Here is an 18,459-nt window from a genome sequence, read left to right as displayed (position 1 = left end):
TGAACTTGAAGTTATTCACCTTTCACACTTAAAAACAGCCATAAGCATGCATGCTAGGTCACTTCAGGGGTGCCTGACTCTCTGCAACCCTATGGACTGTAGCCTCCCAGGATCCTCCATCCAAGGCATTCTCCAGGCAAGGATACTGGACTGGGTTGTCATGCCCTCCTCCAGGTGATCCTTCTATCCCAGGGATCAAACCCTCCTCTCAAGTCTTCTTCATTGGCAGGTGGGTTCTTTACCACTAGCACCGCCTGGAAGTCACAGTCATATTTTAAATAAACCTGCACTTCAAGGCACATTATATTATTAAAACAGGTGGTTGTCACACAGTACTAATAAAGACCTAATATTGTATCCCACTTTATAAATAGGTAAACTAATGTTTACCTAATAAGTAAACTATTGAAAGGAGCAGTGACCCCAAAAGAGACTGACCCAGACTTGCCAATGAATGTTTAGGAGTCTCCAGCAGAGGCGTGGGTTGGCGGTGGCCTGCTGCAAGGTTGGGGACACTAAGTGTAGCAGTGCATACATGGGGCAATTGAAGGAGGTCGCCATTATCTTCATTACCTCCACTGTAGTTTGGCCTCAGGTCAATGAACAAGGAGGGAACCCAGCCCTGCCTTTCAATAGAAAACTGGATTAAAGATTTACTGAGCATGGCCCCACCCATAAGAACAAAACCCAGTTTCCCCCTCAGTCACTCTCTCCCATCAGAAAGCTTCAATAAGCCTCTTATTCTTCTCCATTAGGGGGAAAACAAACTGAAAACCACAATTACCGAAAACTAAACAATCTGACCACATGGACCACAGCCTTGTCTAACTCAATGAAACTATAAGCCATGCCCTGTAGCTTGACCCAAGACAGATGGGTCATGGTGGAGAGTTCTGACAAAATGTGGCTCACGGGAGAAGGGAATGGCAAACCACTTCAGTATTCTTACCTTGAGAACCCCATGAACAGTATGAAAAATCAAAAAGATAGGACACTGAAAGATGAACTCCCCAGGTTGGTAGGTGCCCAATATGTTACTAGAGATCAGTGGAAAAATAACTCCAGAAAGAATGAAGGGAACACCCAGTTGTGGATGTGACTGGTGATAAAAGCAAGGTCCAATGCTGTAAAGAGCAATATTGCATAGGAACCTGGAATGTTAGGTCCATGAATCAAGGCAAATTGAAAGTGGTCAAACAGGAGATGGCAAGAGTGAACGTCAACATTCTAGGAATCAGTGAACTAAGATGGACTGGAATGGGTGAATTTAACTCAGATGACCATTACATCTACTACTGTGGGCAAGAATTCCTTAGAAGAAATGCTTATTTAATTTATATGCAGAGTACATCATGAGAAACACTGGGCTGGATAAAACACAAGCTGGAATCAAGATTGCCAGGAGAAATATCAATAACCTCATATATGCAGATGACACCACCCTTATGGCAGAAAGTGAAGAAGAACTAAAGAACCTCTTGATGAAAGTGAAAAAAGAGAGTGAAAAAGTTGGCTTAAAACTCAACATTCTGAAAACTAAGATCATGGCATCTGGTCCCATCACTTCATGGCAAAGAGATGGGGAAGGAATGGAAATGGTGACAGATTTTATTTTGGAGGGCTCCAAAATCACTGCAGATGGTAACTGCAGCCATGAAATTAAAAGATGCTTGCTCCTAGGAAGCAAAGTTATGACCAACCTAGACAGCATATTAAAAACCAGAGACATTACCTTGCCAACAAAGGTCTGTCTAGTCAAAGCTATGGTTTTTCTAGTAGTCATGTAAGAGTTGGACTATAAATAAAGCAGAGTGCTGAAGAATTGACGCTTTTGAACTGTGGTGTTGGAGAAGACTCTTGAGAGTCCCTTGGACTGCAAGGAGATCCAACCACGCCATCCTAAGGAAATTCACTAGAAGGACTGACTCTGAAGCTGAAAACTCCAATACTTTGGCCACGTGATGCAAAGAACTGACTCATGTGAAAAGACCCCCAATGCTGGGAAAGATTGACGGTGCGAGGAGAAGGGGACAACAGAGGATGAGATGTTTGGATGGCATCACCAACTCAACAGACATGAGTCTGAGTAAACTCCGTGAGTTGGTGATGGACAGGAAGGCCTGGCATGCTGCAGTCCATGGGGTTGCAAACAGTCCATGAGCAACTGAACTGAACTGAAACTAGTGTTAGGTGTGGTTATACAAGGTTCCCAATTCAATCCTACTTATTATTGATGGGGCTGTAATTAGAAGTGAAGTGAAGTGAAGTCGCTCAGTCGTGTCCGACTCTTTGCGACCCCATAGACGATAGCCTACCAGGCTCCTCTGTCCATGGGATTTTCCAGGCAATAGTACTGGAGTGGATTGCCATTTCCTTCTCCAGTAATTAGAACTTGGGTCTGTTTAATTACAAAGCCTATGCCCTTAAGCTATATCACACTGACTTTTTTTTTTCCTATGAGGTAGATACTATCATTTTCTCTTTCTTCTTTTTTTTTTTTAACTTTACAATATTGTATTGGTTTTGCCATACATCAACATGAATCTGCCACGGGTGTACACATGTTCCCCACACTGACTTTTAAAATATAATATATCCTCACTACCTGAGATTTGAAAGAGATACTTAAGTATAAAGATATTACATGAAAAAGTAAAAATACACATATATAGAAAACATAAAATGAAAAATTATAATATATTTAAAACAGTGGCTTCTAAAATTCAGAGTAAGTTCCTTTACATAGGATTCTCAATTCATTCCAGAGTATATAATATCTGTGTCATTCCTAACTGTGTACATTAGAATCACATAGAGCGTTTTTAAATGTATTATTTCTAAGACACATCCACCCAGACCAATTGACAAAATTTTTTTTTAAATTCCCCAAGATTGGGAACCATGAATTGAGGTGTTTTGATTTAAAAACTATGCTTATAGGACTTCCCTGGTGGCTCAACTGTAAAGAATTTGCCTGCCAGTCCAGGAGACACGTGTTCGATCCCTAATCGGCGAAGACTCCGCATGTCGTGGAGCAACTGTGCCTGTGCACCAGAACTATTGAGCCTGTGTTCTAGAGTCTGGGAGCTGCAACTACCGAGCCTGTGCCAGAACTACTGGGCCTGCAGGCCCCAGAGCCTGTGCTCCAGAAGAGAACCCACAGCAATGAGACACCAGCAGGCAATAGCCTCCTTTCACCACAACTAGAGAAAAGCTAGGGCAGCAATGAAGACCCAGCACAGCAAAAAATAAATAAAATTATTACAAAAAAATCCAAAACTATGCCTACAGATGCAAAATATTTTCAGCTACAAAAAGCTCCAGTTTTTAACTTTAACATCAAAGATACCACCCCTCACTGTTATTTTTTATTCTCCCTGAGTCCAATGTTGTTAAGATTTTTATATATCAAACTAAATTAAATAATAAATTTTCTTTTTCTGGTTTTCTATCCCTCAAATGCCAAACAGCTTACAGTAAGTATGAGAAACTTTCCAAGTTAATTTGATTCTACTAATAACAAAGAATCTTTACATTTTAGGTAGCTTGCCATGTTAGGATCCAAGATTGAGAGTCAGTGGTCCAGGTAAAATTAGCTCTCATTCTAGAAATGAAGAAAATGAGGCTGAGAGAGGTTTTGACAATGCTCTAGTTTTAAAATAGGAAGAATCATCATTCAAGTCTCTTGCTTCAATCTAAGTTTTCTACACAATTAGTCCTGGGCTCTTATCAGTATTATTATTTCAGAATGCTAAAACGACAGAAAAGATTTGGAGGCAGGGAGGGGAAGGTGTTTGCCTAAAGATACTCTTACTTTTTATGATATATGACCTCTTCAAAACATAATTGGAAGCTGACTTTGTTTAGGCATAGATTTTCCTTTTCATGAAAATAAATTTAATCGGTCCTCTATGAAAGAAACATCTCAAAATATAAACTTTTTGTGGTAACAAATATGTGTAATTTACCTAATAGTAATATGATATGAAATATAGGGAAAATGGATTATTCATACTAAAAATATTTAGATTCAATTCTGTTTTTGAACTTGAATATTTGTAATAAAATCTATAGGTGCTTCAGTAGTTGTTTCACTTACTGTAAAAAGAACAAATATCTTAGGGAAAATTTACTAATTCTGTAAGGCCAATGTCAAAGAGCTTATGATGGCATGAAAAAACCCACTGAGTTAATTCAAGTCCAGTAGCAAAGAATCTTCAAATTTTGGGTAATTTTTTGTTTAAGGATTCTTAAGTCCTTGATTTCAGAACCCCTTCAAATATTTAGAATCAAAAGAGTTTTTATTTAGGTAGGTTATATCTACTGATATTTATCATAATGCAGATTAAAATAGAAAATTTCAAAATACTTGTTTATTAATTTCATTTTAAATAACAATAATAAACCCATTACAAATTAACATGAATAACATTTTTTTTAAAAATGGCTATCTAGCAAACACAAAAGAATCAGAGAAAACAGTGGCACTGTTTTACATCTCTGCAAATATCCTTAATGTCTTGATTAATAAAAAGACAGCTATACTCTCATAACTGCTTCTGCTTTCATTCTGTTAAAATGTTTTGGTTGAAGAATCAAGATACTCTGGTTTCATAAATATTAACAGCTAAAAAAGGGAGTATTCTAATAGCAAATTACAATAAACGTGGATATATTTCTTTGATAAAATACCAAAACTCAACAGTCGGTATTTTCTTAAAGGTTTGCTGCAACGTGGAATCTAACTCCCTATCACTGAGCTTTTTGAACTGTTGCATTAAAATGTATTATCTTGCACTTTGAATGAATCTTATTCATGCATGATTTTATTATATCATACATTATTTAGAAAATACTGATTTCTTTGAATTATGCAATCTTCCAAATGTTGACAGAGTTCATGACACAATATAAAAAAATCATATTTATTAATACTACCAACCATAAGAAAAGATTTTATGTACTGAGAAGCTGCTAAGATCATGATGACTGATACAAGTTGTTCATAATTCTAATTTTTACTTGATAGCTCAAATTTCATCAAGAAATACTATCAGTTGTTTTCCTTTGGGTGACAAGCGCACTTTCAATTTTGAGGAACTGTCTACCAAACAACAAAAAGTGAAGAACTCACTATGTGTGGCAGACAGACTCTTAAAAGTAGCCTCCATGATCCTCACTCCCTGGAATTCATGTCCTGTGTGATTCCCTCTCTTTGAGTGAAGGCAAGTCATGTGACTTGCTTCTGACAGAGTAGAGCAAAAGTGACAGGATACATATGATTTTTTCTATGTGATTACATTCAGTTCAGTTCAGTTCAGTTGCTCAGTCGTGTCTGACTCTTTGCGACCCCATGAATCGCAGCACGCCAGGCCTCCCTGTCCATCACCAACTCCCGGAGTTCACTCAGACTCACGTCCATAGAGTCAGTGATGCCATCCAGCCATCTCATCCTCTGTCATCCCCTTCTCCTACCCCCAATCCCTCCCAGCATCAGAGTCTTTGCCAGTGAGTCAACTCTTCGCATGAGGTGGCCAAAGTACTGGAGTTTCAGCTTTAGCATCATTCCTTCCAAAGAAATCCCAGGGCTGATCTCCTTCAGAATGGACTGGCTGGATCTCCTTGCAGTCCAGGGACGGCTCTAATGCCATCCTGCTAAGCATTCTCTCTCCCTTGTGGGCTCTGAAGAAGTTAAGAGCCATGCTGGGAAAACTCAACCTGGCAAGGAGCCAACCAAAAGCCAGTAAAATATTGAGACCCTCAATATGACAACCCTTAAGGAACCGAATGCTACCAATAACCATGAGAGGTTGGAAGTAGACACTTCCTCCGTTGAGCTTCACATCTTGAATGAAGCCTTGAGGAACCCTGAAGCAGAAGATCCAGCTAAGACATGACATGACTCCTAACTCACAAAATCTGTGACACAACAGAAGTATGTGGCTTTAAACCACTAAGTTAATAGTAATATACACCATGGCTTCAGTCATCTTTTCAAGTAAAAATGGTTTTCTGGGTAATTTAGCTCAACATTAAACCACACTAGTACTTTTTCCCAAGCTAATCATCATACCTCAGACATAGAAGTATATTATGCATACTACCCATTTCATACGTGAAACATTTTAAAAGACATATATTCAAGGGTAGAGAGTTTATAAAATTAATGACATTTTAATATTTCATCAAAGTAACTGAGTATGACTGAAATAATTTTTATTGTGAGTACATGGTCATGACTAGTACAAAAACTACTATTCATACTAACATGCCAGCAGTTTACTCACCATTGCTTTTGCATCATCAGTACAAGTGTCAACACAGTGACAAAAGCAAATAGTTCCTTTGTGTTATTTTGACAATATGGTTGATCCAAAGCCCATGAAACAGTCTCAGGGGTACCCCAGGGGACTGACAACTACACTTTGAAAATTTTTACACTAAGGCAATGGATTGAAATCCCAGATCTATCATTTGCCAGCTGTGCCACCTTGAGTGAATTATTTAAACTATGTGAGCCTCAGTTTCCTCAACTATAAAATAAAAATAAATAATACTGCCTACTTTATAGGAACATTTAAGAATTTAAAGAGATTAATTCATGATAGCACAAAACCTTACACACATTAACAACTCAACATTAACTATTACTTTCTATAAAAGTTACACTCAACTATGAAGGTATGTTTTCAGAATAAAAGGCTACAATAGCCTCTCAGCAATTTTCCCAGTTAAGAACTAAGAACATTTAGCCCAGTTTACAATCTGAAATAGTTTTGCCATTATTACTAAATATGCTTTTATTCATGTTTTAATAGCACAGTTTTCAATACTGTAGCCTATTTAAGCATATTACCAGATTTAAAAACAGGCTGGGTAGTTTGTTCCTACAATTATTATTTGGGTACTGGTTAAACTATCATAAAGATGGTGACATTTTCTGATGCTGATTATGATTCCACTGAATGATTACCCATGGAAATACAGAATTTTCACTATGCATTGTTGACACAGATAAATAATACCCAACGAATTCCTGAGCTGATTGTGTAGTTTCAGAAACACTTACAGGTTTAGACAAAGGCTGAACAATAACAGAACTATCTGAAGATCTAGATTCAGGATGAAAATTTACTGGCGAGGCAGCCACTGGATTTGATGCTGGGTTCGTGTAATGTTGACTTGTAGGCTTGAATGCAGGAGTAATACCTGTATTTTAAAATTACACAACACATTGAATATATTTCTATATAATCAATGATGTCAAAATACTTCACTTTAAAATAAAAATAGTAAAATACTACTGTACCTCGGCAGAGTGCACCATTCTTTATTCCCCTCGAATATGAGCTGGGGTTTACTCTATTCAAAATATCTATAAAAGATTACATTATTTTAAAACGCATTGTTTGAATTATATATATATATATATATATATAAATAGAAATCATACACTGAAAACAACTGAAAAGATTTCTGGAAGGAGTATACAGGTTAATACTGCTTTATGAATACAGTTAATTTTAAACAAATATATCTTTATCTACTAAAACTAGTATCTTAATTCTTATAGAATAAGAATAATATTTCTAACTGTAATTCAAAATTCAAAACCCAGAAGTTAAAGATTGATAAATATGACTACCCATAAGTCAAATCTTCTACATGGCAAAGAAATAGTTCACATAATTGGCAAAAATATTCCAAAAATATATTCATATACAACTAAAATTGAAGTATATATCTTGCTTTGAGAGATGAAAGGGCTGTACATACATGCATCCAAGTTTCTATTTACTGAAAATCAAATCCTGTCCAACATCCATATCCAATTCATACCCTTATAAGCCCTGAAGTATCATTATAAGGGACCTCATTGGATTATCTCCACCATTATTCAAGTCCTGAAACTGAATCTATTAGAGAATGCAGACTAAAGTGAACATACGGTTTACCAGAGTATCTTGCAACTTAACGGGCTTCATATTTATCACTATACCAGAAGTCAGTCAGGGCCTAATATGACTTTCAGTATCAGTTTAAAGTTTCTAATTGCATGCATGCATGTGAACTCAATAATTTACAGGTTTTTCTATGACCAAACTAAAATTCAGAAGAGTAAGAATCTGCCTAAAATTATTGGTTAGAAAAAGGTAAAAGGACCAACATCAGAACTCAGAAAACAATTTCCTCATTTCCCCTCGTAATAGAAAGGAACAAGCCTCCATAAATTAATTCTGTAGTGTAAAGGGGCATATAAAAGTAGGACTGTTTTCTGAAAATGGCAGTACAGTGCTCTATACCTAAGTATTAGAGATGTCCATTCTAAAGGGGATCAGTCCTGGGTGTTCATTGGAAGGAATGATGCTAAAGCTAAAACTACAGTACTTTGGCCACCTCATGCAAAGAGTTGACTCATTGGAAAAGACTCTGATGCTGGGAGGGATTGGGGGCAGGAGGAAAAGGGGACGACCCAGGATGAGATGGCTGGATGTCATCACCGACTCTATGGACGTGAGTTTGAGTGAACTCCAGGAGTTGGTGATGGACAGGGAGGCCTGGCGTGCTGCGATTCATGGGGTCGCAAAGAGTCGGACACGACTGAGCAACTGAACTGAACTAAACTGAAAGGAGAACAATCTGCTCAAACAACTTGACACCACTTTCATGCATAAATTCAAGATTAAGTATTTATTCAAACCTTCAAAAAAGTACATTTTGGTGTTTGTATTCTACAATAAAAAAGTTTTTACCTTCCTGTCTAGCAACATATATAAACATTTAGCTTATACTCCATGTTAAAATATTTTATGGCTTATACAAAAGCAACAATAAAGTCATTTAAATTCTGTATCTTAAGAGTACAGAAAAGAAATTCTACTGGGATCAGTCTCTTGACAATTATTTTAAAATTAACATACATTTTTCTATTTGAACACTGTTAAGAGTCACCTAAAAATCAGTATAAATTCAATTTAAATCTTAATTGTCTTGTTTTCAATAAGACAACTTAAGTAACGATTTTGCAATATGGTAATATTCCCATATAAAATAATTATAGCGACTAGAAACAATAATTAAGAGAATGTATAATTATGTTCTACTATCAGCAAAAAGCATGCCACCACACCTAGTTCAATCTATAATCAAAGTAGCACTCCATTCAGAACCTCTTTTGAGTGGTTATCAATCTTCCACAAAAAATGCTATTCAGAATTCCATCAGTTAAGCTAGTCTCCCTCTGACAAAACTGAAAAAAAAGTGCCATTTCAAGCTTAGAGGCAACAGAAGAAATAATCAGGCTTTCCGAAAATTTAAAAGCAGTCTCTTTGCTATACTTTTAAGCACTGATTTTGGCAAAACAAAACAAAACAAAACACTAGTATGCTGGTTATGAGCTTTGGTAAATTCTCCTGACTTAAGCAAACAAAACACATGTAAACGCAATGGGAAGGGATCTTATTTTCTCTTTCTCCCCTGAAATGTATACATTATTTCTCCGTACTTCCATACATTATTGAGTGGATGTTTTAACAAGAGCCATTTGTCTTTAACATTATAACAATGGCAAATCCAATTACTCTTAACTGACATCCTTCACTGTCTATACATTCTGTAGCTACTATAAATGTCACTGCAATGAGGCAGCTGCTTGCATGTGAGAACCCCTATCTAAGACTAACCCAAACATATTTAGTGTATTATAACATTTTAAGCAAAGTATTCTAAACTCTTCTGTTTCTGGGTTATAAGTGAGGGAAAAAAAAAAGAAAATGAACAAAATGATAAACAGGTTACTTGGCTCCACTTAAAATTATGATTTCTATTATGAAAAGACTTCCGATGTCACCAGTTTATCTTAGCCCATTTATTTTTCTCACATCTGATATTTTAACTTCTTCACTCCTTCCTCAAGTTTCCAATTTTAAAACTCTAATTCTGAAATTCTTACCAATTTCCCACCCAATCTTTCATCATTAACTCCTTACCAAGAAACAAGGACTTAATTAAATGAGTGTAAGAGTGTTCACAAGTTTTTCTATTACAAATGGTATTTTACAAAACTGGGGTTTACTGAAAGTAAATGCTCACTTGAAATTGCTGGTTTTGAACTTGATATCTCGCCAACAAAGATCGGCTCATCATCATCATCATCATCAACCTCTTTTACTTTCTTCTGCCATGGTTCCAACTCTTCTTCTTCACATTCCATGAAGAGCTCTGCCATTTTTGAATTATCTAATTTTCAAAAGGAGAGAAGCAAACCTTATTTTCAAAAAGAAAAATAAATACATTTTTGTAATACATAGTAGGAGATTTAAGATCTACTTTAATAATCCTAATAGCAATTTCTGAGTTGATATTCACAGTTAGTACATGGCAGCAACAGTGAGAAACTCAGAGTTCACTCTCTAAGACTTTAACTAGTAAAATTTAGATAAAGAGATGACTGATAGATAATGGTTGATAGTAGTTATTTACAGTGGACAGAACATTTGGGAACAAAGTCAGTTTCAGTCATACACCTGGAATATGATTATATCTAGGAAAAAGACTGCACCAAACCATTATCTGGGAAAAAAATGTACTGACAAATGAGAGACAAACTAAGAATAAGAGGCAACAGATGGGAGAGAGAACAGAAAAACTGAACCCAATTCAGGTATGTCAGGTACATAGCAAAGAAGGGATGAGATGCTAGACTAAAATAAAAGAACAAAGTGAGATTTATTCCAATCAGGGAAAATTACACATTTCTTGCCTGAAGAAACAGACCAAAGAACATACAGTAAAATATCACCGTCCTAAAAGTTCTGACCAAGCACAGAAGCATTTTAGTGCCTTGGTGTTAAACATACAACCAATAAGCACCAGAACTTTTAGGAAAACCTCTTGTCTTTCAGACCAAAATCAATAAAACAGAGAAAGAACCCTTAGGAAAAGAGGTAATACAAAAAGCAAGACAAATATTAGAGAAAATATAGTTAGCATCTTTAGAGATATGAGACAAAAAAGGATGTTATAAAAAGTAATGATCAGAAAACAAAATAGGATTTGAAATACAATAGCCAAAATTTTTTCATTCCCTTAAAAAAACAAATGTCCTCAGAACTGAGAAAAAAAATATATATACACACACACATAAACAAAACAGAGAATACAAGGTTGTTAGAAAATCAATTTAAAGGGACAACACTTAAATTTATAGAAAGAGAATAGAGAGAAAGCAGGGGGTAAGTTATCAAAGAAATAATGCAAGAAAATTTCCAAGATCAGAAGACAATAATCTCTGAGCTGAAAGATCCCACTAATGCTCAATACAACAATCAAGAAAAAGTTATACCAGGATGTATCACTGCCAAATTTCAGAACAAAAAAGATAAAGAGAATATCTTCAGGGGTTGAGAGTTAGGGAACAGAAACAGGTCCTATACAAAAGATTAAGAGTAACAAGAACAGAAACTAGAACACAGTAAAACAATTCTTCTAAAATTTTTACCAAAATTATATTTTAATTTAGAAAATCTAAACTTTTCATTTAAGTGTAAGAGTAAGGACCAGCAACATCACACAAAATTTACTTCCCAGGCACTCTTTCTCCTGAAGCTACTACAGAATCCACCAAAACAAGAGACTCAGGCAAGAAAGAGGAAGACACAGGATGTAGAAAACATGGCATTCAACACAGTACAAAGTTCCAGGACAACAGAAGCTCAGTAGGCCAAAAGAACAGCCAGTCTAGACTAACTCCTGAGAGCAGCACCTTCAGGAGGAACTTCCCCCGGAGGCCAAAGAAAAGATGGTTAAAATATAAATGTTTAGACTATCTGACAGATTTCAACATACAGAACACTGAACTGAGAGGTTCTTGAGGGTGTGACAAGATTTAGCTATAGATGTTAATAAAAGTTAGCAAATCAAAAAACGTGAAAAGTATTCATTGCTGGGTAAACAAACAAGTAAAAAATGTATCCCCTCACATGCTATTCTATATGTAATAGCATATTAATAGCATACTACCATGCTCATCAGTAAATAGTGTTTATATGGTCATCAAAATGAAAATATCAAATACAAATTTAACCAAAAATTGGGAGACACTTAAGAGGGAAGGAAGGGATAGTTGTAAAAAGCAAAAATCCTTATGACAGAATAGCACCAGAAAATGGTTAAAACTGACTATGCAACGGCAGCACAAATATATATGCACATAAGCACTTTTTAAGAAACTGAGGCTAAACCACAGTTTTTTTAAGTTGTTTGCTTTATTTAAAACAATGTGTATACTTTAAGCTGAGAGGAAGGACAAAAAGGAAGAGTAAGAGTAGCAGAGGAGGGAAAAAAAGAGATACAGTATTGAAAGTTCTACACTAAAGTAATAGCAATGGAGATGGGTACAAGTGATATATAAAGAGGGTATATATATATGTGTGTGTGTGTTTGTGTTTATACAACTCACAGGAAAAGACCCTGATGCTGGGAAAGATTGAGGGCAGAAGAGGGCGACAGAGAAGGAGATGGCTGGATGGTATCATTGACACAACGGACGTGAGTTTGAGCAAACTCAGGGAGATAGTGAAGGACAGGGAAGCCTGGCGTGCTACAGTCCATGGGGTTGCAAAGAGTTGAACATGACTGAGCGACTAAACAACAAAATGTCTGTCTGTCTGTCTGTCTGTCTGTCTGTCTGTCTGTCAAGGACAGGCTGCTGCTGCTGCTGCTAAGTCGCTTCAGTCGTGTCCGACTCTGTGCAACCCCATAGACGGCAGCCCACCAGGCTCCCCTGTCCCTGGGATTTATTTCTCCAATGCAGGAAAGTGAAAAGTGAAAGTGAAGTCTCTCAATCATGTCCGACTCTTCGCAACCTCATGGACTACAGCCTACCAGACTCCTCCATCCATGGGATTTTCCAGGCAAGAGTACTGGAGTGGGGGTATAGGACAGAGGGAGGCTTCAAAAGGAAAAAACCTCCAGGGTTCAAAGGTTCTGGCTTAGACAATGATATCATCATGAGTTAAAGGTGGTAACTTCTAAAGGTCATTTTTTTATTATAATAAAGCAATGCCATTTCTCTTTGACTCAAACTTAAGACAATGTTCTACCACAGTCTTAAAAGATAGTGCTAATTGAAACAGTACTTTGTAGATGTCATACACAGAAATACCTTATTAAAATAGGTGCCATTCTTTTACAAATTTAAAAGAATTTTCCCTTCTATAAATGTACCTTAAATCATTTCCTGGCCTAACATTATTTAAATGTTTAGTAGTCCACCTACCAAAAAATATATAAATAAGGCCTTCTCATTTTTCCAAATGTCATCAATATCATGAAATGACCCCTTTCTTCTTTAAACTATACTGTTTTACTGCTGCTGCTAAGTCACTTCAGTCGTGTCCAACTCTGTGCGACCCCATAGACAGCAGCCCACCAGGCTCCCCTGTCCCTGGGATTCTCCAGGCAAGAACACTGGAGTGGGTTGCCATTTCCTTCTCCAATGCATGAAATTGAAAAGTGAAAGTGAAGTTGCTCAGTCGTGTCCAATTCTTAGCGACCCCATGGACTGCAGCCCACCAGGCTCCTCCATCCATGGGATTTTCCAGGCAAGAGTACTGGAGTGGGGTGCCATTTATATAGATTCTTCAAGTCAAAAGATTAAAAATACTACATGTTTAAGGCAAAATGAGCCCCCTGACAGTATATTTCGCTCTACATATAAGATAGGCAGTACAGACATATATAATAATCTAAAACTAGGAAAGTAGGTGAAGTCAAGCAATGCCTAATTTTAAAAGATTAGGGAAATTCATTATATCTAATATTAAAAATATCATATATTTCCAGTTGGTATATGTTATGAGCTAAACTGAGTTTCTCTAAAATTCATATTCTGAAGTCCTCACCATCAGTACCTCACAATGTGTATATATTTGGAGGCAGAATCTTTAAAGAAGAAAGTTAAAGTGAGATTATGAGAGTGGGCGCTAATACATTATGATCACTGTCCATAAGAGAAGAACAGATCAGAACACATACACATGTACAGAGGTAAGACCATTTGAAGACATAGGAAGCAGATGACCATCTATAGGCAAAGGAGAGAGGCCTGAAATAGATCCTTCCTTCAAGTCACTCAAAAATACCTAGATCTTAGACGTCTAGCATCCAGAATTATGAGAAAGTAAGTTTCTGTTAAGTCATCTACTCTATAATACTTTGCTATGACAGACCTATCAAACTCATGCAGAAAACAAAGGTCTTCCACCTCACTCTTTAGCATGGCACTGCCATTGTAAATATATTCAGGATATATTGTTGAGAAATAATTTTTGAAGATACATGACAGATTTATAATATTTTTAGAAATAATTAATTTTTGTCTATGCATAAAAGAAACATAAGAAAGCCTTCCTAAGTGATCAATGCAAAGAAATAGAGGAAAACAATAGAATGGGAAAGACTAGAAATATCTTCAAGAAAATTAGAGATAACAAGGGAACATTTCATGCAAAGACGGGCACAATACAGGACAGAAATGATATGGACCTAGCAGAAGCAGAAGATACCCAGATAACCACGATGGTGTGATCACTCACCTAGAGCCAGACATCCTAGAGTGCAAAGTCAAGTGGGCCTTAGAAAGCATCACTACGAACAAGCTAGTGGAGGTGATGGAATTCCAGCTCATCTATTTCAAATCCTGAGAGATGATGCTGTTAAAGTGCCGTCTCAATATGCCAACAAATTTGGAAAACTCAGCAATGGCCACAGGACTGGAAAGGTCAGTTTTCATTCCCATCCCAAAGAAAGGCAATGCCAAAGAATGCTCAAACTACCGCATAACTGCACTCATCTCACACGCTAGCAAAGGAATGTTCAAAATTCTCCAAGCTAGGCTTCAACAGTATGTGAACCAATAACTTCCAGATGTTCAAGCTGGATTTAGAAAAGGCAGAGGAACCAGAGATCAAATTGCCAACATCCGCTGGATCATCAAAAAAGCAAGAGAATTCCAGAAAAATACCTACGTCTACTTCACTGACTACACTAAAGACTTTGACTGTGTGGATCAAACAAACTGTGGAAAATTTTTCAAGAGATGGGAATACCAGACCACCTGACCTGCCTCCTGAGAAATCTGTATGCAGGTCAGGAAGCAACAGTTAGAACCAGACATGGAACAACAGACTGATTCTAAATTGGGAAAGGAGTATGTCAAGGCTGTATATTGTCTCCCTTCTTATTTAACTTACATGCAGAGTACATCACATGAAATGCCAGGCTGGATGAAGCACAGCTGGAATCAAGATTGCCAGGAGAAAAATCTGATATGTAGATGACACCACCCTTATGGAAGGGAAGAAGAACTAAAGAGTCTTTTGATGAAAGTGAAAGAGGAGAGTGAAAAACCTGGCTTAAAACTCAGCATTTGAAAAAAAAAAGATCCTGGCATCTGGTCAGGTGATCCAGTCCCATCACTTCATGGCAAACAGACTGGGGAAACAGTGGAGACAGTGACAGACTTTATTTTCTTGGGCTTCAAAATCACTGCAGATGGTGACTGCAGCCATGAAATTAAAAGACACTTGCTCCTTGGAAGAAAAGTTACGACCAAGCTAGACAGCATATTAAAAAGCAGAGACATTACTTTGCCAACAAAGGTCCGTCTACTCAAAGCTATGGCTTTTCCAATAGTTATGTATCGATGTGAGAGTTGGACCATAAAGAAAGCTGAGCACTGAAGTTGTGTTGTGGTGTTGGAGAAGACTCTTCAGAGTCCCTTGGACAGTAACGAGATCAAACCAGTCCATCCTAAAGGAAATCAGTCCTGAATATTCATTGGAAGAACTGATGCTGAGGCTGAAGCTCCAATACTTCTGCCACCTGATGAGACGAACTGACTCTTACCACCTGTATTCTTGCCACCTCTTCTTAATCACTTCGCTTTCTGTGAGGTCCTTACCGTTTCTGTCCTTTATCATGCCCATCCTTGCATGAAATGTTCCCTTGTGATCTCCACTTTTCTTGAAGAGATCTCTGGTCTCTCCCTATAGTTTTCCTCTGTTTCTTGGCATTGTTCATCGAAAAAGGTCTTCTTGTCTGTCCTTGCTATTTTCTGGAACTCTGCATTCACTGCAGTACATCTTTAACTTTCGCTTCTCTTCTTTCCTCAGGTATCTGTTAAGCCTCCTCACACAACCACTTTGCCTTCTTCCATTTTTTTTCTCTTTGCAACAGTTTTGGTAAACTGCCATCTGTACAATGCTATGAACCTCCGTCCGTGTTTCTTCAGGCACTGTCTACCAGATCTAACCCCTTGAATCTATTCATCACCTCTGCTGTATAATCATAAGGGAGTTGATCCAGGCAAAAATAGTGGAGTGGGCTGCCATCTCCTCCTCCAGAGGTCTTCCCAGGGATCGAACCTCTGCCTCTTATGTCTCCTTCATTGGCAGGCAGGTTCTTTACCACTAGTGCTACTTGGGAATACCCAAAACCTGAATGGCCTAGTTCTTTTCCCTACTTTCTTCAATTTAAGCCTGAAATTTGCAATAAGAAGCTCATGACCTAAGTCACAGTCAGCTCCAAGTCTTCTTTTTCCTGACTGTATACAGCTTCTTTATCTTTGGCTGCAAAGAACATAATCAATCTGATTTCAGTACCGACTATCTGGTGATGTCCACATGTAGAGTCATCTCCTGGGTTGCTGGAAAAGATGTCTGCTATGACCAGTACGTTCTCTTGACACTCTGTTAGCCTTCACCCGGACTCATTTTGTACTCCCAGGCCCAACTTGCCTGTTACTCCAGGTATCTCTTGACTTCCTGTTTTTGCATTCCAATCCTCTATGATGGAAAGGACATCTTTTTTTGGAGTTAAGTTCTAGAAGTAGGTCTTCACTGAACTGGTCAACTTCAGCTTCGCTGGCATCAGTGACTGGGGCACAGACTTGGATTACTGTGATGCTGAATGGCCTGCCTTGGAAACGAACCAAGATCATTCTGCTGTTTTGAAGACTGCACCCACATGCTACATTTCAGACTCTTTTGTTGACTATGAGGGCTACTCCATTTCTTTTAAGGGATCCTTGCCTGTAGAAGTAGTTATAATGGTCATCTGAATTAAATTTGCCCGTTCCCGTGGATTTTAGTTCACTGATTCCTAATATGTCAATGTTCACTCTTGCATGTCCTGCTTTAACACATTTAATTTACCTTGAAACAATGGAGACAGTGACAGACTTTATTTTCTTGGGCTCCAAAATCACTGCAGATAGTGACTGCAGCCATGAAATTAAAAGATGCTTGCTCCCTGAAAGAAAAGCTATGACAAACCTGGACAGCATATTAAAAAGCAGAGACAATACTTTGCCAACAAAGGTCCGTCTAGTCAAAGCCATGGTTTTTCCAGTAGTCCTGTATGAATGGGAGAGTTGGACCATGATAAAAGCTGAGCACCAAAGAATTGATTCTTTTAAACTGTGGTGTTGGAAAAGATTCTTGAGAGTGCCTTGGACATTAAGGAGATTCAACCAGTTAATCCTAAAGGAAATCAGTCTTGAATACTCACTGGAAAGGCTGATGGTGAAGCTGAAGCTCCAATACTTTGGCCACCTGATACGAAGACCTGACTCAATGGAAAAGCTCCTGATGTTGGAAAAGACTGAAGGCAGGAGGATAAGGAGACAACAGAGGATGAGATGGTTGGATGTCATCACTGACTCAATCGACATGAGTTTGAGCAAGCTCTGGGAGTTGCTGATGGACAGGGAAGCCTGGCGTGCCACAGTCCCTGGGGTCACAAAGAGTCAGTCATGACTGAACTGAACTGAACACTAGTATCTATCCTAGCAACAACACTTACTTTTTGGCTGAAAAGGGTTGCCACCAATCAAGATGAAAAGTTGATTTTCTGTAAACTGTCATCTAAATACTGATACATGATATCAGTCAATTTTATGAGTACCTTTAAGTAAAGCCAAATACTGAAAAATGAAACTTGAAATTCAGAAGTTCTTGGATCTAATTTTGATCTTCAAACTCACCATGTGACTCCATACAAGGCAGCAAGTTATACCTCAGTTTTCTTTACTATAAAATAAAGATAACTAGCATTAAAGTGGATTTCATTAAATACACACATATTTAACCTTTTTTCATATAAAAAGCTCAAGGTTTAAGTTTGATAAGTCTAATATAAACATTTAATTCACTCTACAAAATTGGTTCATTCTTGAATGAACTCAAATTTATTAAGTAAAATGGTGATTCTATTAAGGCCCTAATATTTGAACAAGTCTGAAATTATTATATATAAAGATTTTTAAAAGCATCTTTCTATAGAAATGAATAATCGCCTCATAGTATACTATTTTAGTAAATCTGAATATTCAGATGCTGACATTAACCTTTAACTGTTGCTGAGTCTTCACATTTCAGATATAAATATAATTGTTTC

The 18,459-nt window shown here is 37.3% G+C and overlaps 1 protein-coding gene across 1 annotated transcript in view; it reads right to left on the bottom strand.

The window, feature by feature from the left end:
• The window catches only part of ZNF280D (zinc finger protein 280D), a 104,644-nt gene extending 86,585 nt beyond the window's left edge, over positions 1 to 18,059 (bottom strand). The window contains exons 1-4 of the mRNA XM_052646891.1: positions 18,047 to 18,059; positions 10,093 to 10,239; positions 7,310 to 7,375; positions 7,070 to 7,209 (exon numbers count right to left, since the gene is read on the bottom strand). Coding sequence (XP_052502851.1) covers positions 7,070 to 7,209; positions 7,310 to 7,375; positions 10,093 to 10,239; positions 18,047 to 18,059 — 366 coding nt within the window. The remainder of the gene's footprint in view (positions 1 to 7,069; positions 7,210 to 7,309; positions 7,376 to 10,092; positions 10,240 to 18,046) is intronic.
• Positions 18,060 to 18,459: the final 400 nt, after the last annotated feature.

Source organism: Budorcas taxicolor, chromosome 10 (assembly GCF_023091745.1).
Source record: "Budorcas taxicolor isolate Tak-1 chromosome 10, Takin1.1, whole genome shotgun sequence".
NCBI classification, from domain to species: domain Eukaryota; kingdom Metazoa; phylum Chordata; class Mammalia; order Artiodactyla; family Bovidae; genus Budorcas; species Budorcas taxicolor.
The sequence above is the reverse complement of the archived record's forward strand: the minus strand, read 5'-3'. Positions and strand labels throughout refer to the sequence as shown.